This window comes from Hyperolius riggenbachi, chromosome 4 (assembly GCF_040937935.1).
Source record: "Hyperolius riggenbachi isolate aHypRig1 chromosome 4, aHypRig1.pri, whole genome shotgun sequence".
NCBI classification, from domain to species: Eukaryota; Metazoa; Chordata; class Amphibia; order Anura; family Hyperoliidae; genus Hyperolius; species Hyperolius riggenbachi.
This window is the reverse complement of record NC_090649.1, coordinates 220,087,727-220,104,004: the sequence shown is the minus strand read 5'-3', so window position 1 is coordinate 220,104,004 and position 16,278 is coordinate 220,087,727. Positions and strand designations below refer to the sequence as shown.

At 42.3% G+C, this 16,278-nt stretch overlaps 1 protein-coding gene across 1 annotated transcript in view; it reads left to right on the top strand.

The window, feature by feature from the left end:
* The first annotated feature begins 1,044 nt into the window (after nt 1-1,044).
* Nucleotides 1,045-16,278, top strand: part of LOC137504756 (gastrula zinc finger protein XlCGF57.1-like) — a 91,438-nt gene continuing 76,204 nt past the window's right edge. Inside the window, exon 1 of the mRNA XM_068233340.1 lies at nt 1,045-1,448. Within this exon, the coding sequence (XP_068089441.1) occupies nt 1,045-1,448 (404 nt within the window). The remainder of the gene's footprint in view (nt 1,449-16,278) is intronic.

The following is a 16,278-nucleotide window of genomic DNA, read 5'->3' as shown; positions in this document are numbered from 1 at the left end:
GGTTAGTTGGTTTCTGCATTGTACTCACTACCTGGTTTAAAGCAACGCTAAAGTGAAAATAAGTTGTTGAGATAAACAAATGTTCTAATAGTCCTAATAGAACTTTATGGAATATCAGTTTTATTTCAATGTTCAATTTCAAATTGTAGGGTTAAAGTTTTTGCTATCTTCAGTGAATAATGACCTTTTTTTAATACTTTTCAGCTCTCATTCTAATCAGACAAATCTTGAACTATATAAGTTTTGAATCTGTTCCCAGCACTCAGAAGCGTTTCTGTGCTACACAGAGATTGATCAGCTTTGATTGGTTATCAGTGACAGTTGCTAAACTCTGACTGCAGAGATACTATCATTTAGAGCCATGATGTATTTTCCCTTAGGACAGGTTTCCACTAGTCTTGCAGGTTGGCTCTTGTAGTGATTCTAGCATGCATCCAGATTGTCTAGCCATGCCCTGCATGGCTATAGGGGTTTGGGTTCATGCTGCAGAAATTTTCAGCATGCTGTTCAAAATCACACCACAGTGCAATCCGGAAGACAAGCCTGCAGGGAAGCACTGCCAATAGGGTGCAGATGCGGGCCACATTCGTCCTTAGTGGAAATAGGCCCTTACAGTGGAAAAAAAATGAACACAGCCTAGTTTCAAGTATTATTGGGGCTGTACAAACACATGTATCTCATGTTACGTGACTTCATATGTTCATTTCATGTCATTTTCTTCTGCAGCCAAATCTATGCTGGAGCTCTGTGACACTTCTGCCTACTAGAGCAGCATACAGGATTCCCAACTACAATACAGGAACTATAAACATTGTTTTATATTTGTTCCCCCAACAGATAGAAATGATGTGAGGAACCCCTCAGAGGTCCATCCTATTCCACCTCCAGATGGCGCTACAGAAGATGATGGCGTCACACAATGTTCTCTAATTACTGGAAATACACATCATAGAGATCACAGGGCAGATGGATCACCCTCGGATACTGAGGAGTCTTCTGACCAATCAAATTCTATAAAAGCTCCATCTAAATCTTCTTCAGCACATGAGAAGTCACACAGGGGAGCGCCCCTTTTCATGTTCAGAGTGCGGGAAATGTTTCTGTGATAATTATAGCCTTCGTGTGCACATGAGAAGTCACACAGGGGAGCGCCCCTTTTCATGTTCAGAGTGCGGGAAATGTTTTACTCACCATGGAAATCTTCTTCAGCACATGAGAAGTCACACAGGGGAGCGCCCCTTTTCATGTTCAAAGTGTGGGAAAGGGTTTTCTGAGAAGGGTAACCTTCTTAGACACCTTAGAAGTCACACAGGTGAAAGGTCTTATTCCTGCTCAGAGTGTGGGAAATGTTTCTGTGATAATTATAGCCATCATATACACATGAGAAGACACACAGAGGAGCGTCCTTTTTCTTGTTTAGAATGTGGTAAAAGCTTTTTTGAGAATAAACTTCTTCTGAGACACCAGGAAACACACTCAGACAAGAACTCATCTACACTGAAATTAGAAGCCGCTGATCCTGCTGGCTGCTGATAGGGGAAAGGGAGCAATGATTGGGGATAGTGAAACACTCTGGCAGTTGCCGGACCCTGAATTACACCTCCCTGTGAGTTCCGACAACTCGGAGGGGGAATAGTATTTAATGCTGCTGGGGAGTTTTGCAGCAGCAGGGAGAGCCATCATTCAGCTCTTCCTGTGCCCAACTCACCGGTGACGCATGCATACATATGCGCGACACATCTGGGTCTGTTGTTAGTTTGGCTGTATGGACTTTATAAAAAGAAAGATGAATTTATTGTTTAACACTCCTGGCGGTCTATTAAAAACCGCCAGGGGGCAGCGCAGCAGCTTTTTTTCAAATTTTTTTTTTTAAATCATGTAGCGAGCCCAGGGCTCGCTACATGATAGCCGATGCAGAGGCATCCCACTGCCCACTTCAGGAAATCCCGTTCAAAGAACGGGATTTCCTGGAGGGCTTTCCCGACGCCATGGAGACGGGCGGGATGACGTCACCGACGTCGTGACGTCATTGGGAGTCCACCCCTTAGCGCTGCCTGGCACTGATTGGCCAGGAAGTGCACGGGGTCTCGGGGGGGGCACAGCGAGCGGCGGGTAATCGGCGCGGACGGTGGCGATCAGAGTGCACACGCAGCTAGCAAAGTGCTAGCTGCGTGTTGCAAAAAAAAAAAATGTAAATCGGCCCAGCAGGGCCTGAGAGAGCCTCCTGCGCGGCTTACCCCCGAACATAGTTCGGGGTTACCGCCAGGAAGGTTAATACGAGCTGCTTTTCATGCACAGGAAGTGAGGTCTGTGAGCGCAGAATTGATATCTGTATTTCTGGATTGATATTTCACAGGCTGACCTCTTCTGTCACTAGAGAGGTGGATAGTGGGGAGGAGGCTCTAGAGATTGCTCCACCGAATAGCTATAGGCTGAGTGTGGTGGGTGGAGGGATTTACTGGTTTCTTTTATCTGTTTGGGACTACAGTGGTGACATCTCTGTGCCATCATTCCTGGCTCTGCTCCTTCTGACATTTAGCTGTTGCTAAAAACTCTGGTGTCCCCGCCCACCTTGTCATGTGACTGCCCTTGGTTTGTTCTCAGTTTCTGTTGTTCCCGACCCACAGTGATCAGCCAATCAGACACAGTCAGGAGACTTGGCTCTTGTAATGTTAGAGGCCTGTATGCTTTAGCAGTAAAATGAGGACTTCTGCTTACACAACTCACCAGTCACACCAACAGGAGGCGCTCTGTGAGATCAAATGTTTATTTGTAATATCATAATTAATTTAAATTAATACAATTAAAAAATAGAAAAAACAGGTTTTAAGATGGCGAGGAATCCCAGGACTCTTTGTATGTAAAATGTTATTTGGATGATTATAGGCACAAATGTGATGTAAGTTGTAAGCTTTTACTTTTGTTGTGTAAAAATAATAAAAAGCATTTATACATAAAACCAACAAAACTTGTCTGTCACCTTAGGCTGGGGAGGAGCGGCTTAGAACCTGGGGAGGAGCTGCATAGATCCTGGGGAGGAGCAGCATTGATTGGGGGTAGAATCTGGGGAGAAGCAGCATAGATCTTGTAGAGGAGGAGCAAAATAGATTGAGGGGTTAGAATCTGGGGAAGAGCAGCATAGAATTAGTGTTGATCGAACAGTGTTCGCCACTGTTCGGGATTCGGCAAATTTTGTGGCGTTCGAGTTCGCGGCGAACACCATCCGGACACCTCAGTGTCCGTGATGGATGCTCGGCCACGCGGCTCGAACTTGTCCTTGACCGAACGTTCGGCCGACGTGGCCGTACGTTCGGTCGAACGCGCGTCTCACACTGTGATTGGCCGAGCGGGTCACGTGTTCGGGTGGATAAATACCCGAACGCTCGTGATCGGCACCATTTGCTTTTGGGTTTAGCTTTGGGTAGGTAGGGAGTTTAGCGTAGCATACGGTCTGCCAGTGCCAGCCACAGGGCCCCAGCCTCACTACTGACAGCAGCACCCACAGAGCCTCACTGCTAGCCACTAGCCAGGCCAGCCACAGTGCCCCAGCCTCACGCTGACAGCAGCACCCACAGACACAGAGCCTCACTGCTAGCCAGGCCAGCCTCAGGGCCCCAGCCTCACCGCTGACAGCAGCAGCCACAGAGCCTCACTGCCAGCCAGGCCAGCCACAGGGCCCCAGCCTCACCGCTGACAGCAGCTGCAGCACCCACAGGGCTGTTAAAAATCCACACGTATTTTCATTTTCAGTGACTTTTGTAGCATATTGTTTATTAAAAAAACACTTTCAGTGCCTCCAAGTGGGATCACTTGCATACCACCAATCCACACGCATTTTCAGTGACTTTTGCTGAGTATTGTTTATTAAAAAAACACTTTCAGTGCCTCCAAGTGGGATCACTTGCGTACCACCAATCCACACGTATATTCTGTGACTTTTGCTGAGTATTGTTTGTCGCCATGCAATGGCGACAAAATGCATGCGTACAGCAAAGCATTTTGTCGCCATGCAGTGATAAATATAATAGAATGAGATATTCCTTCAAAAGAGAGTGGCAACGCTAACCCAGCACACAGGATGGAAGAGGAGGTAGTACAGGAGAGCAAGGCCACGCTTTGTGACACAACCCAGGCCTGGCATGGCGACAAAATGCATGCGTACAGCAAAGCATTTTGTCGCCATGCAGTGATAAATATAATAGAATGAGATATTCCTTCAAAAGAGAGCTGCAACGCTAACCCAGCACAGATGTTCATGGTGCTGGGTCGTGGGGTATTGCGAAGTCGTTTCCAATCCAAGATTTATTCATTTTAATTTGTGTCAGACAGTCTGCATTTTCTGTGGAGAGGCGGATACGACAATCTGTAACAATGCCTCCGGCAGCACTGAAACTGCGTTCGGAGATAACGCTGGCTGCAGGGCAAGCCAGTACCTCCTATTGCGTACATTGCCAGTTTGTGCCAGGTGTCTAGCTTAGAGACCCAATAGTTAAAGGGTACAACTGCCAATCGAGCTAATTATATGCACATAATGCGTCCCTGAAAGGTTATACAACAAAAATAGCAATTCTATAGCAAAGATGCCTTCTCTTAGAGACAATATGTAAATATAATACAATTCATTCAATTATGATGTAAAATGTAAACGTTTATTTACGGCTTATCCAGAAACCTCAAGAATTAAAAATATAAAACCACCCTCTTAAACCGATTGTAATCGGAAATCTCTCCAGGAGCTAGGCAAAACAGTGCCAAATCATATATATAAACGTGACTAGTGCACAAGACAATATTGTAATATTGCACAAATCCCTTCACTATCATACCACCAATGAACTATTTACATAACTATCATACAATAAATCTTCCATAAATAATCCATAAAAAAGTCTTGCCTGTGAACAAAAAGTGCTACGTGCTGTCTAAATATGCAATTTGTGCAAACATATCACTCAAAAAACAATCTATAGTGGAACAATAATATCACAATAAATTATGCTGTGCAATACATGGTAAAGTGCTGCCGTGCTTACCAGTGATGTATATACGGTCCCAGCTGCTGGAGGGAGAGGGGGGAAGATTACCTTATGCAATCGCAGCGCTCTGCTGCTTCTAGGGAGGCTGACTACGGAGAATCTGCGAGCCCTTAAAAAGGATTCCTATGTCTGCGCGTTCCGGTATTGCGTGGCCACGCGAGACAGAGCGTGACTGAGTCACTATGACATCAGCACGCACTGCCTCCCTGTCGGACTTCCGTGCGCTCCAAGGAGCGCATCAGATCCGGGTATTATAAGCAGCAGTGGAACCATATATTTAATTTGATGAAGAAACATCATAATTATAATTTAAAATATTATTAGAATCAAATATAAAACATACATATGGTGATTTTAGGCAAAAAACATACATTAGTATTATAATTTATGTACACATGAAAAACAGCACGTAACTGTCGGTTACTGCCATCTTGTGTCCAAAAAGTATATTGCAGTATATCAGCATTTTTTCATGTGTTAAGTTCATAGATTCATCCATCCAAAATACGTAAGCTCCCAAACAAAGACCTCCAGAAAACCGTGGACACATTCATTATAGATACTGCTGATGGTATACTAAGAGAGAGAAAATAAATGAATAATAATCTAAGAGAGATTTTAATATATGGTGGTGCACATAATTTTGGACCTAGGTCCCAGACAAAAAAACACACGACATGCAAATCAATTGTTGATATCATGCTGTTTGCAAAGAAACATGAAATATGCCAAACAATAACCCCAAAGGTGCAAAAACAGGTAATCATATACTGCTCACCACAGTACATGATACCTACATATATAGTGCATATATATTCTTAGATCAGCCCAAGAGTGGTCAGACAGGCAAGAAGAGAAAGGAAAGGGGGAAAAAAGAGGGTCAGAGTGGACGATTTATACCTTTTGGTTGTCTTCATAAGAATGGTGCATGTTGGTATTACAGCCTAAGATACTAAAAAATCAAAGAGGAAAAAATATGTTAATATGAATCACCTATGCGTTCAAAAAACAACCAAAGCTCGCCTCCTCATTGAGGCCCCGAGGTTGTCTAGTTTTTAAATTGTGTATCCATTTTAACTCCCTTCTGAGTAAGTTTACAGTAATATCTCCCCCTCTCTCACCCTGAATCACCTTTTCAATACTCACAAAGGTCCAATTCCTTATGGAGCCCTCGTGATAGAATAAGGCGTGTTCTGTGACCGTTGTGAGTGTTTTGTTTTCTTTATGATCACGTTCAGCCAGGCGAATGGTGGACATATGTTTCTGCAGGCGTGCCTTTAATTGTTTTTTTGTTTGGCCGACATATTGTTTGCCACAGGGGCATTCCATAAGGTAGATGACTCCACTTGTCTGGCAATTAATAAATTGTCTAATCCCAAATTGTTTGTTCGTGATTGTGCTCCTAAACGTTTTTGTTACCCTCATATGCGGACATACTGTACATCTGCCACATTTGTAGTTACCGGTGATACCATGTCCCATCTCTTCCTGTGTAAAATTACTTCTACTCAATAATGTTTTGAGTGTTGGTGCTGTCCTAGCTGTTATACTTGCTCGAGGTGTAATACATTGTCTAATGGTACTGTCATTCATCAACACTGGCCAGTGTTTGTTAAGAATTCCTCGAATATGTTGCCATGCGGTAATATACGGAGTTACCAATCTGGTGATAGATTTCTCCTTTTCTTTAGTTCGGCTTGTAAGAAGAACTTCTCTGGGTGTTTTGCTGGCTCGTTTGGCAGCCTGCTCCACACATTTTTTTGGATATCCCCTATCCTTAAATCTTTTTTTCAGATCAATACTTTCTTTTTCAAAATCTTCCTGTGTGGAGCAGTTCCTCCTAATTCTAATGAATTGTCCCGTAGGAATATTCATCTTCAGGTTCTTCGTATGATATGAGCCAAAGTCTAACAGACTATTCACTGATGTGGGCTTCCGATAGATTGTGGTTTGCAATGCTCCCATTTCATTCTTCCGGATTTTTAGGTCCAAAAATTCCACTGTTTGATTGGAGATGCTATAAGTCAATTTAATATTCAGTTGGTTATTGTTTAAATCTTTCAGGAATCTTTCACCTAAGGACATTGGTCCCTGCCAGAGTAGGAACAAGTCGTCAATGAAGCGATACCACCCCAAAATATGGGGGTGGTATCTCTCCATTGACTCCGCCCACACCACTTCCCGATCCCACTTGCCCAAAAAAAGATTTGCTACCGATGGGGCACATTTAATGCCCATGGCAACTCCCTGTCGTTGTAAGTAGTATTGTTTGTCAAACAGGAAAAAATTCTTTGTCAATACAAATTCTAACAATTCCAAAACAAACGTATACAGCTTGGTATCACCAACACTACCCATCTCAAGAAAATATTGGACGGCTTCCAATCCATGTTTATGGTCGATGATTGTATATAGTGACTCAATGTCACATGTGACCAACAAGGTGTCATTTTGTATCTCTAAACCATCAATCCTTGAGAGTAGATCACCCGTGTCTTTTATATATGAATCAAGTCCTGTGACATGTGGTTGCAGAAAAAAGTCCACATACTGGCTGCATCTTTCATTCAGGCCCCCAATGCCCGAAATAATCGGTCTTCCTGGCGGGTTTAAGGCATCTTTATGGACCTTGGGTAGCATGTAAAACGTGGGGGTTATTGATTTGGCCACCCATAGAAAATTCTTTTCTTTATCATTAATTACCCCATTCCTTAATCCATCATCCAAAATCCTACCCAACTCTATCTGGGACTTTTTTGTGGGGTCAGATTTAAGTTTGGTATAAAATTGTCGGTTATCTAATTGTCTATGGGCCTCCATTAGATATTTTGTTTTTGGCCAAATAACAATGTTGCCACCCTTATCCGCCTCTTTAATAAGGATGTTTTTCTTATTCCGTAAATTTTTTGAGGGCTAACTTCTCTTGATGGTTTAAGTTTTGGGGACCTCTTATGTTCTGTTGATCTAATAACTCGAGATCCCTGCAGACCAAATCGAAAAAGATTTTGACCTCGGGGCACACATTGGGAGAGGGCAAAAATATTGAGGTTGGTCTCAAAGGTGTATTACCCACCTGTGTTCTTGATTGATTTTCGTCCATTAGATCAATCAGATCTTGCATTGCTTGTCTGTCCAAGCTGTCTATAAATTCCTCTTCTATTTGTCCAGCTGTCCGTGCCGCCTTGTCAAACATCTTTTTCAGAACCAGACGCCTGCAAAAGAGGTAAACATCTTTTAGAACCTCAAAGTAATCGAAATCATTAGTTGGCGCGAATGACAGTCCCTTCTGGAGTACTGACAATTCATGTTCATCAAATATGATTTCAGAAAGATTAATGACTTTAAGTACCTCTGAGGTTTGATTTGGATCACTCGTTTCATATCCTTTGTGTTGTCGTGCTTTTTTATTTATGGTTCTCGGTCTGACATCTATGCCCCGTTTCCTCAAATTGCATCGATAATTGTCTGGTTCGGATTCTCCCGGGTCGCTGGATTCTGTAATCACTGATCTAGAGGTCCCCTCCTCCTCTTCTCCATCTTCTCTTCCCTGCTGTCTGGGCTTCTTGGGAAGGTCCCTAGGTTTTTTAGGTCTCCTGAAGATGTTGTTGCCCCTGGGGTTTCCCCTGTGGCTCCATCTATATGCTCTTTTTAAATTATAGTCCGTCCGGTCTCTGTCTAGTTTTTTCTTCTTATTATTGACTATCTCTGTCTCCACCGTCTTAATGTCTCTCTTCAGTTTTACCATAAATGGTTCTACCAATTTACTTTGATCAAATGTGCTAATTTTTGTTTGCAGGTCTGTGATCTTCAATCTGGTTGCATCCAGCAACTTACGGTCCAAAGCCAAAAGCATTTTGACTATAATGCGGGAACATTTTCCTAGACCTTTTCCCAATTTTCTTTCTCGTCACTCTCCAGTTGCCATTGTTGGAAAACCTTACGGTATCTACCTCTGTAAGATCACTAACTCAGTAAAAGGTATAACTTTTACAGCGTTGCGATCAAAAATATTGGGTATAGTGAAGTCCCTTCCCTCTACAACAGTAAAAGTTATAGATGATGGTTTCTCTTGGAATAATCTCAAAGCACTCAGTTTGGATTTTTATATAAATTTGTATTTTTCAAAAAGCAATATATTTACAGCGGAAAAATATGAATCTTCAAGATGTTCAAAGTTCACAGTTCCATGAAATAAACTTTATCATGCAGATATTGAATTGTAGATCTAAGGTTGGTTAATGTTGCCTATTTCTGAGTATCTCTAGTAGTTGCTGAGAGAAAAAATATTCAAAAATAAGGCTAATAAAAAAATGCTAACTTTCAATGCTTAATAGGCTTAGCTAAATATTCAATGCTAAGAATGCTAAGAATCACCAGAATATAATATCAATAAGGCATACCTCTCCTCAATTATGTAGAAGGTCTCACCCCAAGGTAGCTGTTGTCGAGATGTGTAAAACCTGCCCATCCTACCTCCCTTTTTATACCCAATTTTCAAAATGGCTGAAAAATCGAAATTTCCCACTGACGTATTTTTCATATCTTGGAATGTTTTGTGCGTCATTCAACGTATCTTATTTACAAAGTCTGACATTTAACTAATGAGGGTGATATCTTAATTAATTGGGTACATACGCAGGTAGACATCTTGACTACGTTATGACCTCCCGATAAGAGAAATGTCATGAGACACTGTGTCTCCAGAATTAAAAACATCTCCCATATCTATGTTCCATGCTTTATTTACTTATTATGACATCTGTGTCTTAATTGGCCTGAGGTATGCCCATTTCTTCCTGAAATGCTGTCGGCCATCTTGGCCCACCAAAATACATAGGCCTGTAACCAACAGTATTCAGACTTACAGTACATTAATACTTATTTAAACACTATACTATCCTTAAAGAGTAATCAAATATTGTATATACTGATCAGCAATCTAAATAATTTCATTCTATAATTTTTTTTATGAAGAAATCATTAATTTTATAACTTATAAGAGATTACAAAAAAACACCAGATGGCAGTGTACTATTATGCATTAAACTTATAATTAAAAATGCTTTATCTGTCTGATATTTTATAAAAGTCACAATGACCTACCATAACCATAACATAATGTCTGCTGTCGTCACTAATTTCAACATAAGATATTGTTCCCAAAACAAAGAAAAACATGGCAACCTTGGTCTGTCTAGAATTGCTATCTAAGTCTCCATAAAAGTAAAAACAATTTCCCTTAGCCTGGTTAAAATATATTCTGAGCATTTCACTATTTGCACTTGTTTAAGGATTAACTCTTTCTGGCATATAACTGACACTAATTCTTGAAATGCATACATATCAGCTTATTTGAATCATCATAGTTAACTAAAAAATAATACAGAAGACAGGGTTTCAGTGTGGTTATAACAGAAATCTGACACCATGAGGGGAATATCTGTACTCTGTGTCCTCGAGGATATATATCCTCCTCCATGTAGTTCTCAAGACTCTTTGGCCCATATGCAATTCACTATTTCACCTGAGTTTTCTCCTAGGTTATAATTTTAAACGTGTCAATAAAATGCCTTTTAAGCCACCAGAAAGCAAGAACATACTGAAAATAAATTTGATAGTACTTTTTTACCTACTTTTTGGTACTTTTTAAATTGAAAAGTGCTGGAAAGTTATTTTAAATGGAAGATGAAAAATTATCTCCTAGGAGAAAACTCAGGTGAAAAATTGAATTGCATATGGCCCCTTGTGTTCCACCATGTTTTTATGTACAATATATGTGTGTCTTTAAGATCGTTACATAGTCTCCTGAAAGCCTCTGGTGCCACCTCGCCCACTCCAGAGGGAGCTCTATCAAACAGGGATCTAAGCTGATCTGACCATCCCTGTTCCAGAGATTCAAGTAAATTCGTATTCATATTGCACAAAACCAACCAATAAAAAACTCTGAAAGAAATCAAAGAGATTTCAAAAAACTAATTACTACAACTGTCAATCGAGCTAATTATATGCACATGATAATGCGTCCCTGAAAGGCTATACAACAAAAATAGCAATTCTATAGCAAAGATGCCTTCTCTTAGAGACAATATGTAAATATAATACAATTCATTCAATTATGATGTAAAATGTAAACGTTTATTTAGGACTTATCCAGAAACATCAAGAATTAAAAATATAAAACCATTGGTTTGCATGTCGTGTGGTTTTTTGTCTGGGACCTAGGTCCAAAATTATGTGCACCACCATATATTAAAATCTCTCTTTGATTATTATTCATTTATTTTCTTTCTCTTAGTATACCATCAGTAGTATCTATAATGAATGTGTCCACGGTTTTCTGGAGGTCTTTGTTTGGGAGCTTGCGTATTCTGGATGGATGAATCTATGAACTTAACACATGAAAAAATGCTGATATACTGCAATATACTTTTTGGACACAAGATGGCAGTAACCGACAGTTACGTGCCGTTTTTCATGCGTATATAAATTATAATACTAATGTATGTTTTTTGCCTAAAATCACCATATGTATGTTTTATATTTGATTCTAATAATATTTTAAATTATAATTATGATGTTTCTTCATCCAAAAAAATATATGGTTCCACTGCTGCTTATAATACCCGGATCTGATGCGCTCCTTGGAGCGCACGGAAGTCCGACAGGGAGGCAGTGCGTGCTGATGTCATAGTGACTCAGTCACGCTCTGTCTCGCGTAGCCACGCAATACCGGAACGCGCAGACATAGGAATCCTTTTTAAGGGCTCGCAGATTCTCCGTAGTCAGCCTCCCTAGAAGCAGCAGAGCGCTGCGATCGCATAAGGCAATCTTCCCCCCTCTCCCTCCAGCAGCTGGGACCGTATATACATCACTAGTAAGCACGGCAGCACTTTACTATGTATTGCACAGCATAATTTATTGTGATATTATTGTTCCACTATAGATAGTTTTTTGAGTGATATGTTTACACAAATTGCATATTTAGACAGCACGTAGCACTTTTTGTTCACAGGCAAGACTTTTTTATGGATTATTTATGGAAGATTTATTGTATGATAGTTATGTAAATAGTTCATTGGTGGTATGATAGTGAAGGGATTTGTGCAATATTACAATATTGTCTTGTGCACTAGTCACGTTTATATATATACATATATATATATATATATATATATATATATATATATATATATTGTGATGATCCGCTCAGCTGGCTGCACAGGCAGACAGCTGTTTGTCCATTCCTCTAGTCTGTGGGCTGCAGGTCTCTGGAACAGAGACCTGTCTTTTCATTGCAAGTTTCTGTTCTGTTCTCTTGCTGGGGAATTTGCATACATTCGTTATGCAAATCCCCTACCTGCCTTCTTTGATGACTGGCACTATAAGAGCTTTATCTTTCCCAGAATGCTTTGCTGGTCATTTCCCTTCCATGCTCAGTTCCTGATGGACACTGCTGGAGTGTCAGCCATTGCTATCTAGTATAGTTAATTCCTGGGGGTTGCTTTAGGCTCCCCTTCTAGCCCAGTCAGGTTGTATTATCTGTATTGCCTGTTCTGTCTTGTCTTGCCTGTTTGCCATTGTCCTGTCCCTATGGTGGTTGACAGGAAATGGTTCTGATCTTTGTTCTTGGAGTACAGCTGGTGCAGCGGTTGCTACCAGCTATCTCTTCTGTTCTGTTTCCTGGGATCGCGCTAGCTACTTTGTGCTAGCGCTGGGGATCCTTCTGTTCTGTTTCTTGGGATCGCGCTAGCTACTTTGTGCGAGCGCTGGGGATCCTTCTGTTCTGTCTTGTCGGTCGCGATTGCACTGTCACCAACGGCGGTTGATAGCGAATCGTTCTGTCTTGCTGAGATCGCACTAGCCGCGAGCGTTAGCGGCTGTGGATCTTTCTGATCTGTGTTCCTGCTTGGATCACACTTGCTCTGGCGGAAGAGCGGTGGATCCTTCCTGCCTAGTTCTTGTTTTTCGTGTGTCTGTCTTGTCCGCTGCGCTTGCTACAGGCTCGGTGAGGTAACCGTTAAGCAAGCGCTCGCGTCCCCTGTTTCATGTTTGTCTGTTTATGGTTAGTTAGGCGTGCTTGTCTCTATTGTGCTTATCACGTGGAGATCGCGCATAACCGCGTGCACTGTTGCGAATGAGTGCGGTGTTCGCGGTTAGCTAGCGGTTGTTATTTTCCGTATCTCCTTATTGTATTTGCTGTGCCTTTGCTACCCTCGTATTCTATTCTGTTCTGCCTTGTGTCACGTCTCGCGATCGCACCTCTCGCGATCGCGTTCCTATTTCGTATCTGCTGTTGTGTGTGCGCGGTCGCGGAGTGGCGACTGGATTGGCGCACACACATACAACCTATCCCTTTTGCTCCATCTCATTCGCAATCGCCTCTCTTGCGATTGCGTTCTGCGCTTCGTACAATTCCTGTCTGGCACTTGTGGAGGTACAGAGGATTGGTTCCTCTGCACTCCCCAGCGCCATCTGCCGACAGGAATTTCCCTCTACAGGTGCGTAGCACCTTTTGCTGGGTTCCTGCTAATTATACGCTTGTGGAGGATCTCCGCCGTGTCAGCGCACGCGTTGTGCGCTGATCACGGGGAAAGTTCCACAATCGTGACAGAATGACCAGCCATACCCAAAACCCCAGTGTAGACGGAATTTCCGATTTGTACGATTTTGTCGAATATGGCTGTTGTACCTTTAAGAGATTTAAAAAACTTGAACCTGAATCAGCAGACGAATTTTTGTCTGAGTGTATGAAACTGTTAGCGAACCCTGAATTCCAATGCACCCCAGTGTCTGCCTGGGCCCCCCAAATGGTCTACATTCTGTTGGGGGGTGAAATGTTAATGTGGGGTTATGATGTGTTAAATCATACCACCCTGAGTCAAAGACCCCTGGAATTCTTGGCCTTTTTAATTCACAATTGGCTGAGATTACCTCAATTACCATACCCCCTTAATGAGTTGTTGTCAGCAGCTCAATCAGCTGTTCCATCTACTCTTTCATCCACAAAGCAGCCATCCAAAGCCTCTAAGTCTAAACGTAAAAGATCTAGGAAGGCTTCCCAGCGGAAAGATCCGTTGCCCCTAGCAACCACCAATAAAGAGGTTATTTCTGTCAAGTCTGAAATGGGCAAAACCATGCAGTATGATAATGATGTTTATAATGCATCTGCTGATCAGTTTCCAGGGTTTTTGCCCCAATCCAAAGCTTATGTGGATCCTGCTATAGGTAGGATCGCACACTACATTAAAGCAGTTAAAAAATCTGTTCTTGTTCCTGAACTCCACCCCTATGGAGATTATTTGGATACTGGCCTGTTTGAACCCCCATTTGCTTCCTGGGATATTGGGGCCTTGCTGGAAGAATTCGATTTTGATTGGAAAGCCTTTTGCGATTTTTACATCGCAAAAAGCGAAGATGTCTTGAATGCTTGTCTTGACTCTATGTACCTTATGATTGATTCCGATGAATGTGACGAGGATGATGTGGATCTGGTGATCTATGTATGGCAAACGATTTTGGATGAGTTGCACACACACCAACCAATTGATTTCAATAAAGAGACATCGTTGTCGGATGATTGTTCCTGCCTTTCTGGGGTAAAGCATGTGAATCTTGACTTTGTGCAATCTGAAATGAATGAGTGTGCTGCTGTGGTTGGTTCCTGTGCGAATCCCGAAGGATTCTCTCCTGACAGTGTGCAGTTTGAATCTGTGCGATCTGATGCCTGTTTCTCGAATGTTCCTGCAGATTGTGATCGGCATGAGTCTGCCGGTTTCCTCAAGGATGTGTGGGATCCTTTGTCATTTAGAAACAGATCTTTGAGATCTTCCGTCTGTGACCCTGCTATGGGGAAAATTTCTCGACTATGCAGCATCAAAAGTAAAATTATTATGCCTAATAAAGTTTATCCTGTTGATGTCGCCATTTCTTCTGCAAATGAGTTTCTGTCTCACCCTGTTCACACCTGTGCAGGCCTGTTGCCTGATGACAGTTGCTCCAGTGTTTCTGTCCTAGATGCCTTGCAGTCTGCTCCGCAGATCGCGGAAGTTTGCGATATGGAAGCGTCAGTTTCGCAACCTAAAGCGATCTTGGATCCGCAAATTTTGCGTTCTGACTCCTCGGATTCGACATTGTTAGCCGAATCTAAGAGTGAGACAGCGCTTCGGTTTTGCGAATCTGATGCTGAAGCTTCTTTGCCTTGTCCAGAGAAGCTTTCTCTGAACCTGCCCTGTACCATGAATGAAGGCATGATGTCCACTTGCATTGACATTTGCGAGTCTGATTCTGAAGAAAGTATTGACTCTCCACCCAGTACTCTGGATGAGTCAATATTGCCTTGTACAATATCTCCTGCCCTGCCCCTAGAGGCTCGTCTAGGTATTGCTGCTATTTTTACCTGTCTTTCTGCAGTTTTGGAATTGCAAGCTAGTTTGACTACTACGCAGAGTTCTGGGTGCAGCGAGATTAAAGTTAGGAAGTCAGTGTGTGGTCCAGTGAATATTCCTGTACGTTCCACTCATGATGATGAAATTCAGTCTCAGTTTATGGTGGAACCTTCCCTGGGACATCTGCCCTGTTCTCAAAATAAAGTTCCAGTTTTGCCCTGTAACATGGATAGTACAGAATCCTTCTTAGACAACTTGAAAAATGATGTTCCTGAGGTCTTGTTTGATGATCTAAAGGTCTCCGAGTTCCTCCCAAAGGGTGTAGAACTTGTAGGAGATGTCTCCTGCCCCCCAGGTCCTTCTGAGGTGTTGCCCACTTCAGTAGGCATTGCTGCCTTGCTGACTACTTTTGCAGCTCTTGTGGAGCTTCATTCATGTGTAGTCAATGATGATGTTACAGTTACAGAAAATTCTGAATTTGAGTCCGAGTCTTCTTTTGAAAGACCAGTACCTGTGATCTTTACTCGTGATGATTTTCTGCCCGGTACTGGTTTTGGTCTTGTCGTGTCGGACTCTGAGGTTGGCAGTTCCCCGACATGTCCTGAGGTTTCTCCTGTACTAGTGTACCCCGATGTGCTCTGTGACCCAGAAAGCCCAAGTGTGCCTCGGTTACCAGCGTACTCAGATGCTTCCTCAGTGGAGACATGTTCTGATATAGCCTGCCTGCTTGCATGCCCAGAAGTGGTCCCTGAAAGTCCTGATCTTGATGGGTGTCCTGCTAATTTTGAGTCTGGAATGATCATAGGTTCCATAGGGGTTCTTGGTGGTTCTCCATGTGAGCCTGGTGAGCGTTCTGG